Source organism: Crocodylus porosus, unplaced genomic scaffold (assembly GCF_001723895.1).
Source record: "Crocodylus porosus isolate Cpor-Errol unplaced genomic scaffold, CroPor_comp1, whole genome shotgun sequence".
In the NCBI taxonomy this organism is placed as follows: domain Eukaryota; kingdom Metazoa; phylum Chordata; order Crocodylia; family Crocodylidae; genus Crocodylus; species Crocodylus porosus.
The window spans coordinates 10,658,051-10,678,592 of NW_017728932.1; the positions used below are offsets into that span (position 1 = coordinate 10,658,051).

The 20,542-nt window shown below is 38.3% G+C and overlaps 1 protein-coding gene across 1 annotated transcript in view; it reads right to left on the reverse strand.

Moving 5' to 3' along the window:
• The window catches only part of PAFAH1B1 (platelet activating factor acetylhydrolase 1b regulatory subunit 1), a 34,607-nt gene that overhangs the window by 6,456 nt on the left and 7,609 nt on the right, over positions 1-20,542 (reverse strand). Inside the window, exons 2-9 of the mRNA XM_019545567.1 lie at positions 17,716-17,800; positions 11,582-11,656; positions 10,268-10,474; positions 8,085-8,253; positions 5,572-5,674; positions 4,577-4,805; positions 2,810-2,911; positions 2,037-2,193 (exon numbers count right to left, since the gene is read on the reverse strand). Coding sequence (XP_019401112.1) covers positions 2,037-2,193; positions 2,810-2,911; positions 4,577-4,805; positions 5,572-5,674; positions 8,085-8,253; positions 10,268-10,474; positions 11,582-11,656; positions 17,716-17,800 — 1,127 coding nt within the window. The remainder of the gene's footprint in view (positions 1-2,036; positions 2,194-2,809; positions 2,912-4,576; positions 4,806-5,571; positions 5,675-8,084; positions 8,254-10,267; positions 10,475-11,581; positions 11,657-17,715; positions 17,801-20,542) is intronic.

Sequence of the window (20,542 nt, forward strand, 5' to 3'; positions counted from 1 at the left end):
CCGAGGTCCCTTCCAGCCCTGATGTCTATGAAATGTCTATGAATTATATTTGGGACCCAATCTTCTGGGGTCCCCAGAGGCTCCTCTATACATTAGTAAAGATTAGAGACAACCATTCTGCCCAATGGGATTCAGTACTCAGCCTAGAAGATCCCATGAAGCATCTGTGATGCTTAGTTTCAATTCTCAAACTGTGGATTTCTGTCCCCAGAGGTAACATCCTTATTAGCAGCAGTATATGAAGATGAGAGAACAGACCTGATTACCTACGCATCAGCCCTATTGTCTCTCTGCAAGTTACCTATACACAAAGTCAAGCCCTTACCTCTCTCTAAAAGTGCAAAGTTTCAAGAAGTTAAATGAACAGAGGATTGTTGGGGGTGGAGTAGACCTGGGCAAGGGGGAGGAGTCTGGAGATAATGCAAGCAGAGAGGGGCAGTAGAAACAAAAGAACAACATTTTGAGCAGAACATTCCAGAAGTCTTGAGGGAGAAGTTTGGGTATAGCCTCTCCACTGACTTGTGATCTAGTGAGGGAATGGTATGGTAGAAGGCAAAACCTATAATGGCAGCAGGCTTGCCAGACCACAAAAAAGAACCTGTTTGGGAATATTTTAATGAAGTTCCTCTACCCATGGATAAGACAGGCACGCGTGCAGAATGCAAACAGTGCAACAAAGATATGCAAGGCCTGGTTGCCCAAATGAAACTTCAACATGAGAAATGCTCCTTCTCAGGAGGAAGCTGCTTTGAAGATCATCCCTCCAGAATACTAACTATAATAAATTTCAGAGCTAAGGCAAACCATTCAAGAAATATATGTTTGCTGATGAGGTTTTAAAGGAAGTCACACCAGTGAACTGGTGGAAGTCAATCAAGCACCTGCATCCATCAGAGACTATTGAAGTGATAATCCAGCTTAACAGCAGTAGCTTCCTCTGCAGGTACAAAAAGAATAGTTTCTTCCTTTGGACTAACTTATTCTAAACTGAGAAATTGCTTGGAAACTGAAAAAGCAGGAAACCTTGTCTTTTCTAGTCTCTGAATAAACAGGAAGAGGAAAGTGAAGACTGAGTTTGCTACATCACCCAGTATTTTAAGCGTCTCATGTTGACCTGGATGAAATAATCTATTTAATTTTTGTTATAAAATACATTTCACATTTATAACTACGATAGTTAAAAATTCAAAAATATATATGCGTGTTTTGTTAAAATAATTATACATGCTTGTTGTTCAAGAAAAATATCCAAAATACATCAGCTTGCTGTTTTAGTTAAATAAAACAAATTTAAAATGTCTGTTTTTGGTGACAGTCACTACTGTTGTCCTCCTAATACAGCATGGCAAAATACCGCCCAAATATCCATGATTAATCTAGTGAATTCAAGATAGTTCACCTCCAAATAACTTCACAAGTATCAGCTTCAAATAACTTTGGTAAATAAAACAACCAAATCATAACTTACCTACACCTGTCCATAAGTTGTAAATAATATCCATTAAAGGCAAATGAAACAAGAATGCACTTTTTGTAGAAAACAATGACTAAATCAAGGCTTCCTGACTAGTGATTTAAATAGATATGGTTTAAATCAAATCCACCTTGGTGTGATTCAGCTAAGATAGCAAATGACTATCAGATGGTGATTTTCAAATCAGCCACCAACCTGAGATGAATTTGAATGAGGGAGGTAAAACATATCTGAATGTTTAAAACAAGTGACTAAACTTACAAAATTCCTACAAAGCAGAAGTCTTTTTTACTAAGTTTTTACCTCCTTCCCCTGCAACATTTCCCACATTGCTGATGCATCTTAATTTTAAATAAACGTTTGGGATAATTCTGAGCACCTGCATCACCAGCGGCAGCACAGCTTAGGGACAAGATATAAACTGCACTTACAAAAAGCAACTCAAGTACAAAGAGGTCCCACATTTAAATCTTCAGAAGGGTACTTCTGTGCCTCAAACACATTCATGAAATAGTGTGGAAAGGTTGTAATTCTGATTGCATGCTCTGCAGCAAATACATACCCAAAGAGGTAACAAAGTGTTCGTGCGCATTGAGGCTTTTCATGCATCGTTTGTTCTTGTAGTCCCAAACACGTAAGGTCTTGTCATCAGCACAGCTCAAAATAAATTTCCCCCCAGAATGGAACAGAACTCCACGTACCCAGTTATCATGGCCCACCTTAATGAAGAAGCAGAAATAGAAAAAAAGTGAGACGATCTAAGGGAAAAATGTATTAAATTGGTCACATAGGCACAAAAACTGTTCTCTAGTTCTATCAAAACTACTAAACCTTAATATTTATTTAAAAATGGTTATTAGAATAACACCAATGCCACTGACAATGAGAATTCCTGTTTTGCCCTTAAGTGTCCTGTATTGGGGATTTTACCAAGGGTGGAATGACAACTGGTAATATTAATGCACTGCAACATTAGGCCAGCCCCTTACAACCTTTTGAATGGTGCTTGAGTCTCAAGACAAGGATAAGTCTTTAGGCACTTAAGTTCCAAGAGGTGAACCAAAATTGCCACATAACCATACCACAGTACTCCAATTCTATGGAAAGCAATTCTTAACACAAAATTTGTCTTAAGAATATTATTCCTTAACAATAGCAAAAAGAGAAATATGAGGCTACTACAGCGCACATGTTAAATTATTTAGAATCCATTTGATTTGCTTTCAAAAGGGGAGTTTGATTAGTGCATTTCAAAATAAACACTTAAGATCATTTTGTGTTGAATCACTAAAATTATCACTATGTCTGCAAATATTAAAAACACAAAAAACTTACAAGTGTCATAAGGCACATGCCAGTGCTAATGTCCCACATCTTAATGGTTTTGTCTCTGGATCCAGACAGCAGAAAAGGCCCAGGCTTACCGCTTTTCTTAGTCTACAATAACAATTAATTTTTTAAATGTATATTTTCCATACAAAAGAAAACATGTAGAGACCTTAAAGACGGTGCGATTTGAATTATTTTTTTCAAATTAAGTGGAAAGCAGACTGTTAAATGACAAGGTTAACACAGTAAGACTGTTAATTAAAACACCACTGCCTAATTAAAATAAAGGTTTGTCAGAATTTCATTATTATAAACACTAACAGGGAAAAGCACAAACACTAAATCACTGCAAAGCTTACACAAGAAAATAACAGTTTCTCTCCTACAGTCCCAAACCAAGTTTCCATTTAGGAGTCGAGATCTACTTCAGTTTTGCAAAATCAGACCGTCTCTTTTAAAGGAAGGTGAATAATGACAAATACTTCTTCATAACAAATCCAAATAAGCCACTGTTTTGAGTGCCCCATCATGAACACTGAACCATCAACACAATTCCTTCCATGATCCCAATTTTTTCCTCTCACCACTCTTCCCCCTCTCCCCCACCAGACTATCCAAAAATACAAATCTCAACTTACTAAAATCTGGGCGAAATATGAAAGCAAGATTTGGTCCTCAGGACCAAAAAGTGTCTCAACTTTACAGTTAATAGATTCACTCATTTCTTTTCAAAAGGTAGATAATATAATTCAGTATTATTTATTTGATTTATGTTTTTAGGTGATCAGTCCAGAAGAGGGCAAGAGAGCACTTCTTTTGATAATTACCAGGGCAAAAGGAAATCTGCTAGCATTTGGGATGTATTTAAAAAAACAAAACAAAAAAAAAAAAAAACCACAAACCAAACTTCAATTACTTTAAGTATTCTTAGGAAGTGAATAAGATCCTTTTGACGGACATTGTTTGTCCAAACTTGTCAATTTTACAAGTTCCTTATAGCTTACTTTTATCTACTTCTTCCCTGTAGTTCAGCTAAACAAAGAACTTCCTCTAGCAGAAACAACTGCTCTCTACAGAGTAGCTGAATTGCTATGCTATTATTTTCACTAAAGGTGGTTTTGGTTAGGGGTGGGGGTGGGGGGTTTGTTTTTGCAAACCAGAGCAAGCCTTCCTTCGTGATTTGCCTCTAAAAACAAAAGATTTGAGGTATATAGTTGAATATGGGAGAACCAAAAGAAGGAATTCTCATATCAATCCTTTCTGTACTAGAGCTTTTGGCCAAAGCTCAGCTCAAGGGAAGTCCCAACAGGCCTTTGATAACCATGCCTGGCTGCCTGCTTCTGAATTCCACGAATACCCCCTCATATCTGAACATCTTTCAAATGATTAACACTCATGAGCTCCCTTCCATGTTCCATTAACGCACTGCAGGATGATCACTGGGGCTGCCTGAAACCCTAGCAGTTCTCACCCTTCTCCCCAGAAGTAGAAATAGCTGTACACCATCCCTCCCAATAATGAGGTTAGAATTAGCACCCAGTTTACACTAAAGTAAGGGCATTTCCACTACGAACGTCAAGAAGTGGCATTAACCATACCCCAGATTATACTATATACACATTTTCATACCTCTGCTACATCCAAATCTTACAAGAAGTGTAATACGTTACGTTTGATACGTTATCTAGCCATCAGCGTGTAAAAGAATATTCTAAATCGTCTGTTGCATTTGTAGTGTATGCAATACAATCACCACAAGCATTAATACGCTACCTCTGATCCTGTGGCTTCCGATATGGTGGAGTATGAGCTCTCGGGAGCCCAAGAAATGCATTCTACCACATGCTCATGTTCTCGGAGCTCAGCTTTGCACTCCTTTGTTGCTACTACCCAAACACGCACAGTCTGGTCATTAGAACAACTGGCAATCAGGGTGCCATCTTGGTTAGGCCGCACCATGCGCACCCATTCTCTGTGTCCCGTAAAAGTCTTCACACAATAACTGTAAAAGAAGAAATGCAGGCTGTGACAACTGAACACATGACTATATAAACTAGTGTACACCAGTATTTATAGTTTACAAACATTATGACCAAGGTGAGTGATTTAAGAACAACAGGCATTAAAGTACCCATTAAACATGAGTGAAAAGGCTAGAGAAGGGAGATGCAACTCATGGAAAAGACAGACATCAAATAAGAAAGACAAGGCACCTAAAATAAGCAGAGATAGGGAGGAAGAGAAGCAATGAAGTGGAGGGAGCCTAAGGGAAGGCTTATATATTGAGAAAGTTAGGAGTCTTTAAAATGCTTGCTTCTAATCAGATATGTAGAAACCTACAGAATACAACAATATTTGATCTGTGGTTCAAAGCATAGGGGGGGAAAGCAAGTTTAGTGGGAGGGGACTACATATTGAAAGACTGAAAACTGAGAGTGTAGAGTTATGGAGAAAGGCCTTTATTCACATCAAGAAAGGTGAAGTTGGCTGTAACCAGTTACACCCTTCCAAAATCTACAACAACCCAGTCCAACTGATTCAGAGCCATGGTAGACCAGAAACTCGCAAGGAGCGGGGGAGAAAAATCACAGGTGACTACAGGAACATCAGGGCCCAATCGCATAAGACAATGTGATTTAGCAGATAGTTGGAAGGCATGCAAGATAAAGTTCAGATGGCATTCAACCTGTATACAATACGTTTTTTACAACATAAGAGTTATGGTTCATGTCCTTTTGGTGTGGAGGTTTAAACAGAACTACACTTACCCTGTTTGAACCTCCCACATTTTGATAGTTTTATCCCTCGAGGCAGAGACTATATGATCTCCATTGGGCATGATGGCTACTGAAGAAACATTATGATCATGACCTAAAAACAAATTAAACTTTTATTAAAGTGGTGCCTTCACCCATTATTGTCAAAAGGCAGAAAGAACCCAACAGTCAGTTCTCTCAGGGAAGCACATTTATCATCAGTCCAACTAAAGATCTTATGGGAAAAATCTTAATGCACAAGCATACAGGATTTTACTTGTAGTAGCTATATTATACAGCTATAAAGCATTTTGCTTGTATGTGTATCCACATTAGTGCTAGAGTACTAAAATATTAAATATTCAGCTCGTTCCACTTAGTAATTAACAGTTTTACAGGAATATAGTTTAATGGCTTTGTTTAAAACCATCTTAGGTACACTATTTACAAATGAAATCTAATACGCCATAGATGCCAATACCACATTGGTGAGAATTTAGAAAGAAAGCAACCTTCATCAACTGGGCAAGCCTGCAGCCAATATGACAACATGACGTTTGTGAATGAATATTAAATGATTAGACACCTCTTCCACCAGCAAGGCTGCTGCAGAATTTGAACAGTATAATGCAACTGAGAGCGCATAACTAACAGCAGGGAAATCAAAGAGGTCTACCCCCTATCGACTAGCAGGCTAAAAAGACAGACAAACAAGGTTGAGTCAGAAAAACACAGCTCCAACCCTGCCCACACACAGGCTGTCTAACTTGATACATAAAACTGAGAAATCAAACTGCATTTATCCCATCTGCAAAATGGGTCACCACAATCCATCACAAGGATGCTGGTGACAAGTGAACATTTTGGGAAAACAATTCCTTTTCCGGGAAGCTAGTGTTTCAAAGACTTGCACAGAAAAAGCTCTAACAAATGAAAACACTAGAATTTCCAGCAATATAGTTACCAAGAAAAGTCTTTAACCATATTACATAATCATTTATACAGAGGTACTTTTGCACCCAGGTCTATAAAGGCAGCACTGATTTTGAGTTAAAAGGCAGGGGCAAGAAAACAGTATTTCTAAGCTTAGGACCAATCATTTGTTATTTGTATATCACTCCAGCTAAAGGGCTTTTTTTTTTTTTTTTTTAAATGCATTAATTTCAGCAGCTTTGTACTGACACGAGTATGGCGTATCAGCTCTTTATGAATGAAATGTGTCCTCACAAAAAACAGATTCAAGTTCTGCCCACTCACTAATACAAGATTTAAAAACAAACGTAAATTTTGCGAAACTCGAACTCCCACTAAAATTCAACCATGCTGGTGCTCATTAGTATTCTGAGGTTTTTGACAGGCACTTAATTTCTCAAATTTTCCATATTTCATCATTAAAGTGGCTGCTCAACAAAATGTAACTACAAAGTCATTAATCTATTGTCATGTTATAACTCTCTACCATTTACAAACACATTCCACGTTGAGGCTGTTCCATAGAGAGGTACTGAAATACTGCAGCCACAGAAGTCAGTGACATACAGCAAGGAAAGAAGAGAGGCAATGCCCAAAAAACAAGTCCTCTCCCTGACCTACTGGAGGTAGACACAATCTCTCTTCTCTGTTGCAGTGCTCAGTTGGCTTTTCTAGAACTGTAGATACTCCCCTACAAATTCTGGACAGCTAGCAACCGTTTCCTCCTTCCCCATTCTTTAGGTCTCCCCCAAATTTAAAGGACGACAATTAATTCCCTACTCCTCATTAAGACAATGAATGATATCAAAAAAGCCAAAGCAGAGATGAAGCAGCAGCATTCATATTTTTTTTTAATCACTGTAAGAGAGGATTAAAAATGCTGTAAGCCAAAAAGATTTGTTCTTAGCTTGCTAATGTAAAAGGTGGCCTTTCCAACTGCCATCAGCACTACGTGGCCTTTTAATCTCAAACTTAAAAATTATGCCATGGAATGTCTGGAATCCTGACTGGGAGACTGCTCATCCACCACTGTACAAGTGAACATTTTACATACACAATTTATACGTCTAAAGCAGGAAATAAGTTTATTCAACACAGAATATTGAGGAAAAACTCCTGAACAAGGTAGTTTCAGCACATCAAGCAAAGAAGCCAACTCCTTCCTTGTTCTTCCAAGAAGTACCAGCTTCAAGTGTTTTTGTACCATACTGTTTTAGGGTATGACCCTAATTCCTACTGAGCCCTGGAAACAGCCAGTACTAAAGCTATCCATCTGCCATTTCATCTAACCACGCATATGGAATAAACGGTTTCCAGTACCATCATACATTTCAGATCAGAGATGCTATTACAGTTAGTAATGGGGGGGGGAAAAATCCACCATACACATCTATATAAGGCACCCAAAATATTAAGATATCACTTCTGTACCTTTAAGACAATGTTTCCGTTTTGCATCTCTTTTCATAATCAGCAGTTTTCTAGACCAAAAAAATTAATTGATCTATCTTCATCTTATAAATCACTAAATCAGTCTCCTTTATATACCTTACCATGCATGGTTCTGATGCACTCAAAGCCCTGGAAATCCCATAGCTTAATGGTCATATCAGCAGAACAAGAGGCCAATAGTTTGCCACTGTGGTCAAAGGAAATATCCTGCACAGAGTCTGTGTGTCCCTTAAGGGTTCGTTCAAAATCGCCCGTCTCGTAATCCCACACCTAACAAGTGAACAGAAAATCTGTTAGCATCAGCTTATTACTCTTCACATTCCCCAGCCTTACATTTGCACTCTGCAGGCCAGTCTGGCACCTTATTCAATAATTAATGGAGCAAGAGACAAAGAAACCATCATAGTAAAGCCTCTCAGTTAGGGGAAAAAAAAAAAAAAGGAGTGGCATGTTTCATATCATTTAGTTATTTTTAAAAATCAATTCTATTTACCCAAGTTTTAAAATAAAATTAACAACCAACATGAGATATAGGAATAGGAAAAAAGTTCTGTGTTATCCTGAACAGTCTCCGAGTAGTTTTTTTTTCCTTTTAAATGTAACATTGGATAGCAGTTCAGGACAGCATGCAGGTTCCTTTTCAAGAATCTGCTTTTCTACCCACTTCCTTAGATCCTTTCCAATGGCCATTTTAAGACTTGGCCTCCAGCCTGTAGTAATAAATGACATTCTTCCCTTACAACTTCCTCTTTCCCAAACACAGTTGTGCTTTCAGTTACCTATTGCTGCTTATGAGCCAACTGGTCAGTTTTCTACCTACCAAAGAAGTACTGATTTCTATAATATGCAAGATGTGTAAAGTTAGGGACAAAAATAACCTGTGGTCACTTTCTAAAAATTAAAATCTCAATAAACAGTATTTATTGTTAGCCAGAGGCAATAAAAGTATTAAATATCCATTTGTGCTTAAATAACCTTGAGGAGAAAGTGTGACTACTAAATTTTCACCTCTTAATTAGATCAGCATTCTACCAGCATCTAACCATGAACAAAAGCCCGGCTCACTTTGAAATTAAAAAGAAAAAAAAGAAAGAAATGCTGATACAGATGTTAATTTCCTTAATGCTACAGGCCTCATCACAATTCAGAAATTAAGATCAAATCTGGATTTTGCTTTATAATACTGAAATGTCCAAATGTATTTTTCCATTAACAGTAATCTGCTGCACTACTTGTAATGTTGTTTGGTGAGGGGGGAGGAAATCAGGAAGTCCTACATAAACTTCAATTCCAGAACAGCTCCATGAGGAAATTTTTTCTGACAGAAAAGCAAGTTTTAATACACAAAGCTAATTACACTTTCCATTAACAGCATTAACAAATAATGCATCCAAGAATGCCATTACACAATTTTATCTGTTTGAAGAAAAAGAATGTCTAGTCATCGTTTCTGTGAATTGATTTATTATGGAAGTGAACTTTAACAAATTAAAAGCTTGCTGTAGACCGGCCTCACACTGCTGTCTGTTGTTTTACCTACAATATATTGCCCAACATCTGAATCACTTAAGTTTTTAGTTCTTCCATTAATACTTGTTATCCAAACTACTTAGGGCAGTAGGAGTCTTTCCAATCCACAGCAGTGCAAATGCCAGGATAGCCCTCATTCATTCATGAGCAAGTTGCAGGCATAATTAGGGAATAAAAATTCAAGAAAAAGGCCCTCACAAAAAACAGCCAAGTGGAAGTGTATGTTCCTACTCATTCTATGAACAAGCCACCTTAAAGATTTATTATTAGGATGCAAACAAATGGACTAAATGCCTGTCTACCACAGCAATGCTGTATAGTGGTGTGAACATCTGCAATAAGCTCTATCAAGTTCTCAGTTGTATAGTCAAGATTTGAAGGTACAGTATGTTTCCATATACAATGGTCCATTTCCCCACAAACACTGCAAGAACAACCTTAGTTGAAAACATGGCTAAAAGATCACCTTGTATTATTACATTTATTTCATATATCAGTCTTTGAAAGAAGGAATTATCCTTAAAGAGTGTGGTTTATTTAACCTCAGTCTTCAAAGTAACCCCTCTTAGGAAAGATATGAAAAAAAGTCTCATCCAGTACCCTATTGTTATTACCAGTAATTCAACCATGTACCTCTCTATCCCACACCACGCTACTACTTAAAAATCTTTCATTAGTTTTCATCCACCAGAACAGAGGCACACATCCTCACCTCAGATCTATTTGAATATAACTTTCTAGAGAGAGCACTTACCTTTATTGTGGCATCCTCTGAAGCAGAGACCATAACACTGAAAACTGGATGGAAAATTACTCGAGTGACAGGACTCCTATGTCCACTCAATGCATACTTCTCTGGAGGACGAGGGATCCATTCTTTAGGGTCTCGTTTCTGACCAAGAGGTCCACCTGATGTGAATTCTTCCTTTGCTTCATTTAGTTTGGATTCCAATTCCATAACCTGACATTTATGGGGTTTAAAAAGACCACTTGTTTCTGCAAACTTTTACATCAAGCTGCAAGTCATTTGCACTGTTCACAGGCAAACCTAATACTGAATGGTTTTGGAATTGATATAAGAAGTTTTTCCTTGCTGAAAATTTGAGAACAAAATGATTGATTTCCAATAGCGCTGATCATTCCCGATCCAGTTATAAAATGAATTTTGTTCAGCTGCAACAAAATTTTCTTCCCTAGAAGTGTAATGGTGAGAAGGGAACTGCCAACCGAAGCCATTTATTTACCTACACCATTCAGAGATTCATTAATTCAAAACTGACAGGAAGTAACTCTGCAAGCTGCCAACTGTGAGGTTTGACAAACTATTGACAGAGGTAATGGTACTACTAGACAAATATTCTCATAGCCCAAGAGCTACTGACCATAACAACCCAAGCTTTACCTATCACTGAGTCAGCACACAACCCTAGAATATTTTACTAGTAAAAACAGGTATGCTTTGCTGTTAACACTTCATAACTTTGAGCTAGTAACATACTTTAAGCTTGCAGATGCCTTGTTTACACAGTGTTCTACCATGTCTGCATTAGAACCACTTGCTTTAATGCATCAAGACTTGCCCTTTTATTTGCAAGCAAACAGTTAAAGGCAACTAGCAGGATAGCTCCTGCCTTCTCCCCACATCTCGTTAAAAAATCTATTCAGATTTTGCATTTGCAAAACACTTTTGAGTACACTTTCCTTCCCAGCAACTCTACAAATCATCTTAGCTATCTAGAAGATGAGACAGACCTCAATATCAGCCACATGAGTTTGGCTTTGTTGCTGTTGGGTGGGGAGGGGGGGTTGTTTTGGTTTGGTTTTTTTGGCAGGGGGTTAAAGGAGATGAAGTAGATAGTTAGTGTATCCTTCAAAGGCTAAATATTCTGCATGTAAAACACTGCTAATTTTGCTGCTTTGTCCTCCAAAAGTAACTCTGGGAGGGCATTTAAATAAGCCTAATTATACCTTTGATGAGACACTACCACTTATCCAATATTTTAGTCTACTGAACACTGCAAAATAGCACTGCAACTGAATACATAATAAATACCAAGTGTCCACTTACCTTCTTTTGTAATCTTATAACTGATGTCCATTTTTTCTCCAGAAGTCCAGCATACTTCTTATCTAGCTCTTCATTCTGAAAATGAATTCAAGAAATAGTTATACTGCAGTCCTCAGAAGTCTAAAATGTTTAAAGTACAGCTCTTCACATAAAGTTACAAGATGAATTAATCTATCAAAGTAAACTATTTATGTAAATTAGCAACAAGAAGCAACTCAATGCCAAGCCACCCTCCGTGCTTTATGAAGCCCCCAATACACATTTAAAAGTCACCTGCTAGTCAAAACCAACTGTAAGAAAGATTCCATGACCTACCATCCAAAAAATTAGAAGTGAACATATGATTTTAAGTACTAGAAATACTATAGAGGCCTGCACTGGATGCAATGTGGCAATACATGAATCACCAAGATCTACACAAGCAAATTGACAAGTTACTCGCATTGTTTCCTGGTCTCTCTAAAATGCCTCTTAATGCCTTATAAAAGCCTCTTCCCAGAGTCTACTGTGAACAGTTTAAAAGTATATTTAAAAGTATACCTTGCTATTTTTCTCCTTCCCACCAAGCCTCCTCCCCATCTTAGCTGAGGTTTCCAGAAGACAACTCAAGGAGTAGCTGTGCTCCTAACAGATGTTGGGAACCCTGCTCAAACAGCATTTTAGCCTTTTCCTCCCATGTGGTGTCCCCATCCCAGGCTGTTCCTTGTTGAGAATTCACTGAGTAACCCTTCTCCACATTTTCCATGCACATGGAGAGAGCATAGGGAGATGCACTTCTTTAGTATTGTAGTTTTTGACAGACAATTTTAGATCTTTACAGAAGAAATCTTAGAAGCAAGTTTCCCCATCTCAAACCATGCCTCCAAATGCAAAAAGGAACGTTGATCCTCAATAGCAATAACCACTGAAAAAATCTAGCTCCTTTGGCACAACAAATATTCCTTGTCTCCTCCTTTTGGGCACACAAGATAAGAAGTGCTTCAGTATTCATTTCTCATCTGGCAGTTGCAGGATAGTAGGAAAAATGGTCTTACGGAGCTATATTTCAACTAGTTGTTGTGAATCTTTCTTTAGCAATAGCTAGGATGAAAAACAAGAAAAACAACAAATCCCAACTCTACCACCTGCCAGCTGTAGCGAGGGATTTGACTCACTTTGAGGGTGGCTGCAGGGTTACCGGAGACTCCCATCTTATTGACAATGCTACAAAGTACAGGGTGACACTCAGACCCTTAGAACTCCACGGGTCACTTCACAGTTTCATAATCTGCATCAGGACCGGCGTGTGCTCTCACCCGTTACATTAGTTATAATCCTAACATACTGTCAACAACTGAAGTATCCCAAGACTGAACAGACAGACCAGAAACAGATTTGAATCACAGAAACAGAATAATGTCGAACAGCTAGGACATGAACCTGTCACTGAGTCGGGATTAGCTTTCTTGCTTTAACCAATTACCACATCTCATATTTTTGTTGTGGCTACAAAGAGAGGTGGCCTAAGCAAGCCAGTTTAAACAAGGCAGGCAGAGTACTTAACACAAATACTGACTGCCAACACAACAAGAGTGAATGTCAACCTGAAGGAGGAAAGACAGGCAACAGCAATACAGCTACTCCTCGCTTAATGGAAAATGTGACTAAGCGAATCCACTTACGTCTCGGTAGTTACCTACTAGCAGGCAGCGGCCAAACGACGTTATAACCCAACACTGTGCGACTTTAAACAAGTATGTTCTCTATAAATCAGCGACGTAATAACGAAACAACTTTAAGCAGGAGGACACATTAAGTGCAGTCAGAAGTAAATTGGGGAAAAATTCTGAACAGGACAAAGGAAGTGGGGTGACATCTATCCTTAAACTGTACAGACACTGGAGTAGTACAACCCAGAAACTTTACTGGCTTTAGAGTGAATATTTTCCATGTTGTAGTTTTTAGCGGGTATAATTAAATTCTAGAAAACCATGTAGGCACCCCCCATTCCAATTTACTGGAAGTATGGAGCAGTAATACAATTACAGCATTTAGCAGGGGGGTTATGTAGATTTCCCCAATACTGAAGTAAAGTTGCTATGCACATAGCCTCTTTCTAAAAGGCACAAAATATTCAAGATGGTTGGATGTGGACATTTGAATTATTCAGTAACCAGCAAAGATTGAGTTCTCTATTTCTTCAGTGAGACCTTTCATCAACAACTCTTCAAAAGCCTTGCATTTTGAGATCAACTACTAAATGTCAAAATCTCTTCTGTCCAGAGTTTGCCTCAGGTTTGGAATTGGTTCCCTGCTGTAGGATATCTGGACTGATATCTGTAACAGCCACACTGTACTTGCTGGCCTATATACTGGGGAAGGAGTAAAGAGTTTACACAGCACTGGTGAGGCAGTGATCCTGCTGAGAGTGATCCATCTTCCTCACAGATAATATTTTTATTAGGAGGGAGTTGTAATAAGATGCTTTTTGATCTAGAAATCAAGATCTCTCTGTGCCTGAAGCCAAGGCAATCCTGCAACTTGCAAAAAGCCATATAAAATTAACACAAATTTGATTTTCTTCTCTCTCCCTTAAGACTAGTAACCAGATTGCCTACCATATTTAGGTTTCATTTCTAACCTTCGGGAAGAAAAAGACTTAATTAGGTTGATGGATAAGTTTGATAACGGAATGTTATTATCGTTCTTAATTATAATAAAGTATGGAATTCCAGCTAGTTATTTGTAGCGATTTATTAGATACCAAGTGCAATTTAGGGAATGAAATTTGATACCCTCAACTTAAGTATTTTGGAAAATAGAAGAAATTAATGAATAAGAATATACTAGTTTACATTGTTTGGTCACCTTGAAGAATAATTTTCAGAGTCACTAAGCATGGACATCAATATGCAGAAAGCTCATAAACAAAAAGGTATCACCTGCCCACTGTTGACTCCAATTATCTTCTAACTAGTCTTATGAATATAAACACAGCATTGATTTCAATACAGATTCCCTACCCACAAGAGATGCCTAGGAAATGGGAAAGAGTAGGGATTTCTACAACTTCAAAATGACATGTATACAATTCAAAGGTTTGGTCAAGTAATCATACAAAAACTAAAATATGGAAAAAAAATTAAAGAAAAAAAAATCTGTGTCTGTAGCACCTGATCAGTAAAACTTGTAAATTTAAGGCAGCAATTGCCATTCAGTGCCAATAAGCAAAAACAAAACAAAATACACCATAGCAAGTTCATCTCTGTTGCAAACCCAAATCAATGGGCAAGTACACAGGCACTTAGGGGTATGCAAAACAGGCCCTATTCGATTCAGATTTGGCCTGAATCAGGGACAGTGATTCAATTAGTTGATTCAGATCACTGTCCCTGATTCGATTTGATGCCGATTCTTCGAATCAGCAATTCAGCCATAGACACAGCTTTAATGTTTTTTCTACTTACCTCAAGGTACCAGGCACAGTTCATGAATGCTGTAATGCCGGGGTGGATGCAGTGTCCCAAAGGAACATGCCCCCCCCATGTGCTCTTGGCAGCATTTCCGGTCCACTTCTGGGTCTGCTGGGGAGTATGCTGGGGGGACCCCCTGTACCCCCCAGCTCAGCGATTAGCTGCAGAGGGACTCCAAGTGCTCCCCCACTCTGACCCAGAAGACACCAGTCACCGAGCTGGGGAAGCACAGCGCCGTGGGGGGGGGGCGCCAGCCAGCCCACTCCCCGGTGGACGCAGAAGTGGACCGGAAGTGCTTCTGGTCCGCTTCCAGGTCTGCTGCCGAGCATGCTGGGGAGCCGCACTTCTGTGGGACACTCCATGCACCCCAGCATTCACAAGCCACCTGCTACCTAGAGGTATGCAGAAAAAACATTTAAAGATGTGTGAATGTCCAAATCGCCAAATATTTCTGAATCTATCTGGAGGGTTCCGATTCGATTTAGAGATTAAAGGGTCCTCTGATTCAGAGATTCGGCCACCAAAATCGGGCCGAATCTCCACCAAATCGAATCGGGGACCGAAGCTTTGCACAGCCCTACCAGGCAACAAGTTCAACCCATTATTCCTCAGAAGCAGTAAACTGGCTACCTTGTCAAAAATGTAAAGTGTTTAACAGAAGTGTCTGAGGAATGTATATGAGCTACTGTTTAACCTGGCCTTTCTTCAGGCTGTTACCAACTGAGCTCTAGCAGCTTCAGGTCCTAAAGTAGCTATATTGATCCAATTCCAATCATACTATGTACATTTCCCAGTGCATCAGCATGACGAACAGAAAACATGTTGACACACAATTAGGCTTCCATGTTCTGTGAACATAAACACAAAAAGGCAGAGCCTCCCCTGGCACAATTTTATCAGGCTCTGCAGATATATACAGTGGAATTCGTGTTGAGGCCATCTGAAGCCAAAGGGGATAGTTCCTTGTTCTTATAACAATAGGTTAGATTCTGCATTAAAAGCAGTACTATCTGCAGTAATACGAGAGCACAGCAGGTCAAACATTGCTGTAATCTGACAATAGAAATGTACATTTTCAGTAAAAATGAACTGAAAAAGGGAAAGACCAGTGAATTTGATCTGTTTAAAATAAATGTCAATATTAAATTTACAAAATATTCCAATAGCACAACAAAATAGAGTGGCAGCTTTTAAATAGAAAATGGATTACGATTTGTATGCATGTGTCAGAACTCAACTGAAAGCATGTCTAAAGCACAAGTGGAGCTTTGTAAAAGCGTGGGCACACTGAAAAGGTGACAACTAGGGGTGCCTATACACATGTAGTGAGGCTGTTCTGACATTCTATGATTGCAGCACATCAGAGCAGACTCAATTAGTAATTACCGCACTCCAGCAGACTCCAGCATCTTGCATATCATCATCCCTGAGCTGAAAAATGGCAGCAGGGGCCTTTAACTAAAGCACTTCAACTAAAGCTCTCAGAGCAGCTCTAATTAAAGTGCCCCCTCCTCCTCCGAGCATGTGTATAAAAACCCTAGGACTTCAAAAGCAAAATCTGCAGAATATCCGTTGGTTAGATAAATGCTCTGAACTACATAAGCTTCCTCCAATACTAGTTTAATACAAATTCCCACTTAAAGAAGTCATGAACCTTTAGTAGAAAGGGAAAGAACCCTATTAAAAAGGAGTTGCATTAAAAAACCAAGCAAGCCAATAAGAATAGTATAACTAAACGCATTAAAATACAACTGAGCATTTTCAGTTTTAAAGTGAAGCAAACAACTTCACTGGAAGTGTTAAAAACTCTTTTTTTTTCCCCCCTTATGAAAGGACAAACAACATGATCCGTTCATCTCCGACATTCCAAAAGATTTCTGCTCTGGCTTATATCTCCATATGAAATTTGGCATGGGCAAGAAACTTTTAACCACCCTAGCCTGGGTGAAACATAATCTTAAGTCCCCCACAGTTTTAACAGTCTACCTCTAGAATATTAAAAACAGAAGGCTAAAGATGGAGTTTGTTTGACTTCTACTTACTTCAACTGGATTTTTAGGACTAAAATTCTCATTCATCTGAAGAGCAAGTAGAGTGAGATAAGAATCGCATTACCAAGGAAACATTCATTTTCCAAGAAAGTAGCTAGACTAATATAACATGCTTCTCATGATTAAACAAAACTGGAATACAGAAGGAATATTTTAGGATATTCTATGATTCAAAACAAAACAAAGTATTCTCTTGATAGTAAAGAAAAATGCCATGTTTTTATCTCTACAGTGCCCTTCCTTACATTAGAAGGAACCCAGAGCCCTGTAGGAACTGGAGCCTTATATCAAAACAGGAAAAATATACACAATTGTCATTCTGAAGTAGACTGATAAACTAACAGTATAGCCACATTAGGTGGCAAAAGGTAAAGGAAAGGTAAGTTTAAAGAAGTTTTCAAATCCAGTCAAGACCATCAAAACCAGACAGAATATTTGCTGCTTCATATATATACAGGTCATATTAAGTTTATGCATGAATTGATGATTTCATATTTCCACAATACAAAAGCTCATTAGGTACAGTTTTAATAGAAAGCTCAGAAAATAATGCAAACTAAGCTTGGTATTTTTGTCAGTTTTTTAAGAAGAACATTCTATAAAGACAGAGAATCATTTGCTGTAAACTTACCACATCTAATTCGGCTTCCTTTTTAAAAACTGAATATGCTTCTTCATAGCCATTAGAACGAAGATAATCTGCTATTGCTCGATTTCTAAACAAAGAAGAAGAAATTCAGTCATAAAACATTCCTAGCCACAATTCTAAACAGTAATGAAAAACCAAGAAAGAATGCATGTAGATGTGTTCAAAGTGTAACTAACTAGTAAGGGAGACCCTGCTCTTCAGTATTAGTGCAGTAACTCTAACGTTCTTCAAAGCACATTCTGGGTACTAATTTGGCATGCAAAGCTCTTGGGTCAAAGTATGAACAGTAAAACAAATATACTTTGAATATGGTCTTGAATTCTAGCAAGAAGGCTGCAGTTAAGAAGCCCATATTAAAACAGGCAAATTATGAAAAAAAGGTCACACTCAGTATATATACAGCAGCTTTATTAAATAGGGGAGTGGTGGGGGTGGAAATCAAAGCTAAGGTCATATTGGAGTAGTGATTTAATAGAGGTATTCTGGGTTGGGTAAATAAGAATTCTGAGAACAAATTTAAGATAAACCTAAGTAAGGAAGCATTTCTGCAGTACAGGCAGTCCTCGGACTTACGACATAATTGGTCCCTGAAAACCGCATCTTAAGTCAAAACGTTGCAACTCGGAACCGATTTTCTCATAAGAAAGTGTTATAAATGGGGGATTGGTTCCCGCACCAAGCCCCAATACCTTATTTTCACCAAAAATACCCCAGAATTTTGTACTCAGTCAATTTTAGATGACTACTATAGCTGCATTAATGTATTTATATTGTAAATAGCAATCATATTGATTTGGAAGGACTTCTTTGAAGTGACTATGCCGGACTTTTTGAAAGGCTCTCAGTTGGACTTTTTGAAGGGTGCTTGGCTGGAGTTCTCTCAGAAGTCTTGGCTACACATTTTTCTGGAGTCTGGTCTGCTTTCTTAAAGAAAAAGCGTCCAAGGAAGTTTGGACAGATGTTCTCCCAGGAGATGAGCAGTGTGGCAAACTTGATCCAATGGTCACGCCAGCGAACAAGAGTTGTAAATTGAAACTGACGTCATAAAGTTGAAACAGGGTGTCAATTTATAAACGTTGTAATTGCGAAACGCTGCAACTCAAAACGTTGTAAATCGAGGACTGCTTGTAGTATGAATTTCTCACCAGAGATTAAACCAGTGCAATTCTCATGTAAACAAGCTTCAAATTTGTTTTGCAGAATGGACACTTAATTACAAAACATCCCTACATTACCCTTTTCTACCACCAAGAGAGTGGGCAATATTATCAACTATAGGTAAGCCAACATAGTTCAGTAAGCAAATACTCATTTTTTACTTCTCTGAAAGATTACAAATGACTTGAGTAATCGAAAACAAGAAGGTCACCTATTATGTACAAGATAATCACCAAATGTGTTTACATATTAAAAGATTCCCTCGTATCCCTCCTCCCCCTTCCCTCACAGCGTGTATAATTCCTGCCCATTCAGTACAGACTGGAAGTAAATTTTAAATGTAGGTAATGCAAGAATAAGACATGTAAGTGTGTGTGCAGATCTGCTTACACTTACAACACTTATTATTTCCCAGATATCAAGGTTTGTCTATATTTGTCTTATTTGGCCAACAAGAGCTAACCTTGTAAGAGGATTACAAAGAAAGCATCCTGCATTCATTAGAGGCTCATTCTAGTCTAAACTAAACCCGTTAAAATTGTCACCAAGGCTAAAAGGTGTTTCAGATTGTTTACTTTACCTTCAAATAAGTCTCAAATAATAATGCATTTTATCTAGTGAAATAACTAAACAAAAGGACAAAATGGAATTTTTAAATTAAGTTTCACTTCATTGTGCTGCATTTTAAAGCTACTATTAATGCCATTAATTTTCAATATTCACAAGTCTCAAGTTGAAGGAAGGGAGCCAAATCTGAAATATCCACTTGCTAGAAGTGAATGAAAAGCTTTCCCTGGCAAGTATCAGCCCCGGTCAGCAGCTTCTGCAACATTTTAGTCTTTATGTATCAGTAATACCTTCTGTCTGGAAAATTAAGTTAAGAAACACTGTTACTGACTTGGCCATGATTTAACAATTTGCCATGGTGACTTGAATTGCACTGTAGCCAGGCACAGGAGGAGACCACCAGAAAAAAACACTGGCATCATAAAGAGGATCAGCTTTTCCTTATTACATTACAAACCGTTCAGTATACATACAGGGATGTGCAGCTCAAACAAACAGCATCTAAACAAGAATGCAGTTTCTTGAAAATAAACTCGAGGCTCAAAACTGATTGAGATTTCACCGAAATGTCTGGAAAAAAATTTTCAGCAACTAGCAACAACCACAAGATTACCTTCAGAATGGCAGCTGTTTCATCTTAATTAAGCTTTATTTATGACTTAAAATTTCAGACTGTGCTGCAACAGATGTGGTTCCTTCTAAAGAGGGATTTGCTAAGGAGTGCTAAGACTTGATTAGGTCATTTTTAGCATGTAAAATAGAACATTACTTATTCACACACATTAGGAATGTTTCCATCTGTAGAAGGAACTACTCCAGACATCTTTCTGCTTTCTTAACTATAGCTTTTCAAGGAAATCAAGAGCATGTACACTTAAGACTTTGTGGGTCACTAGGGCTGCGTCCAGACGAGCGTGGCCATGCAGTATGTGGTGCCGCAAACACGTCTGCAGTGCCACGTATTCAAATGTTCTCTGCACTGCAAGGCACTGCTTTTTTTTTTTTTTTTTCTCTCCATTGATTTTTTTTGACCCCTGGATATCCAGGAGTCAAAAAAGCCTGCAGAGGAAAAAAAAAAAAAAAA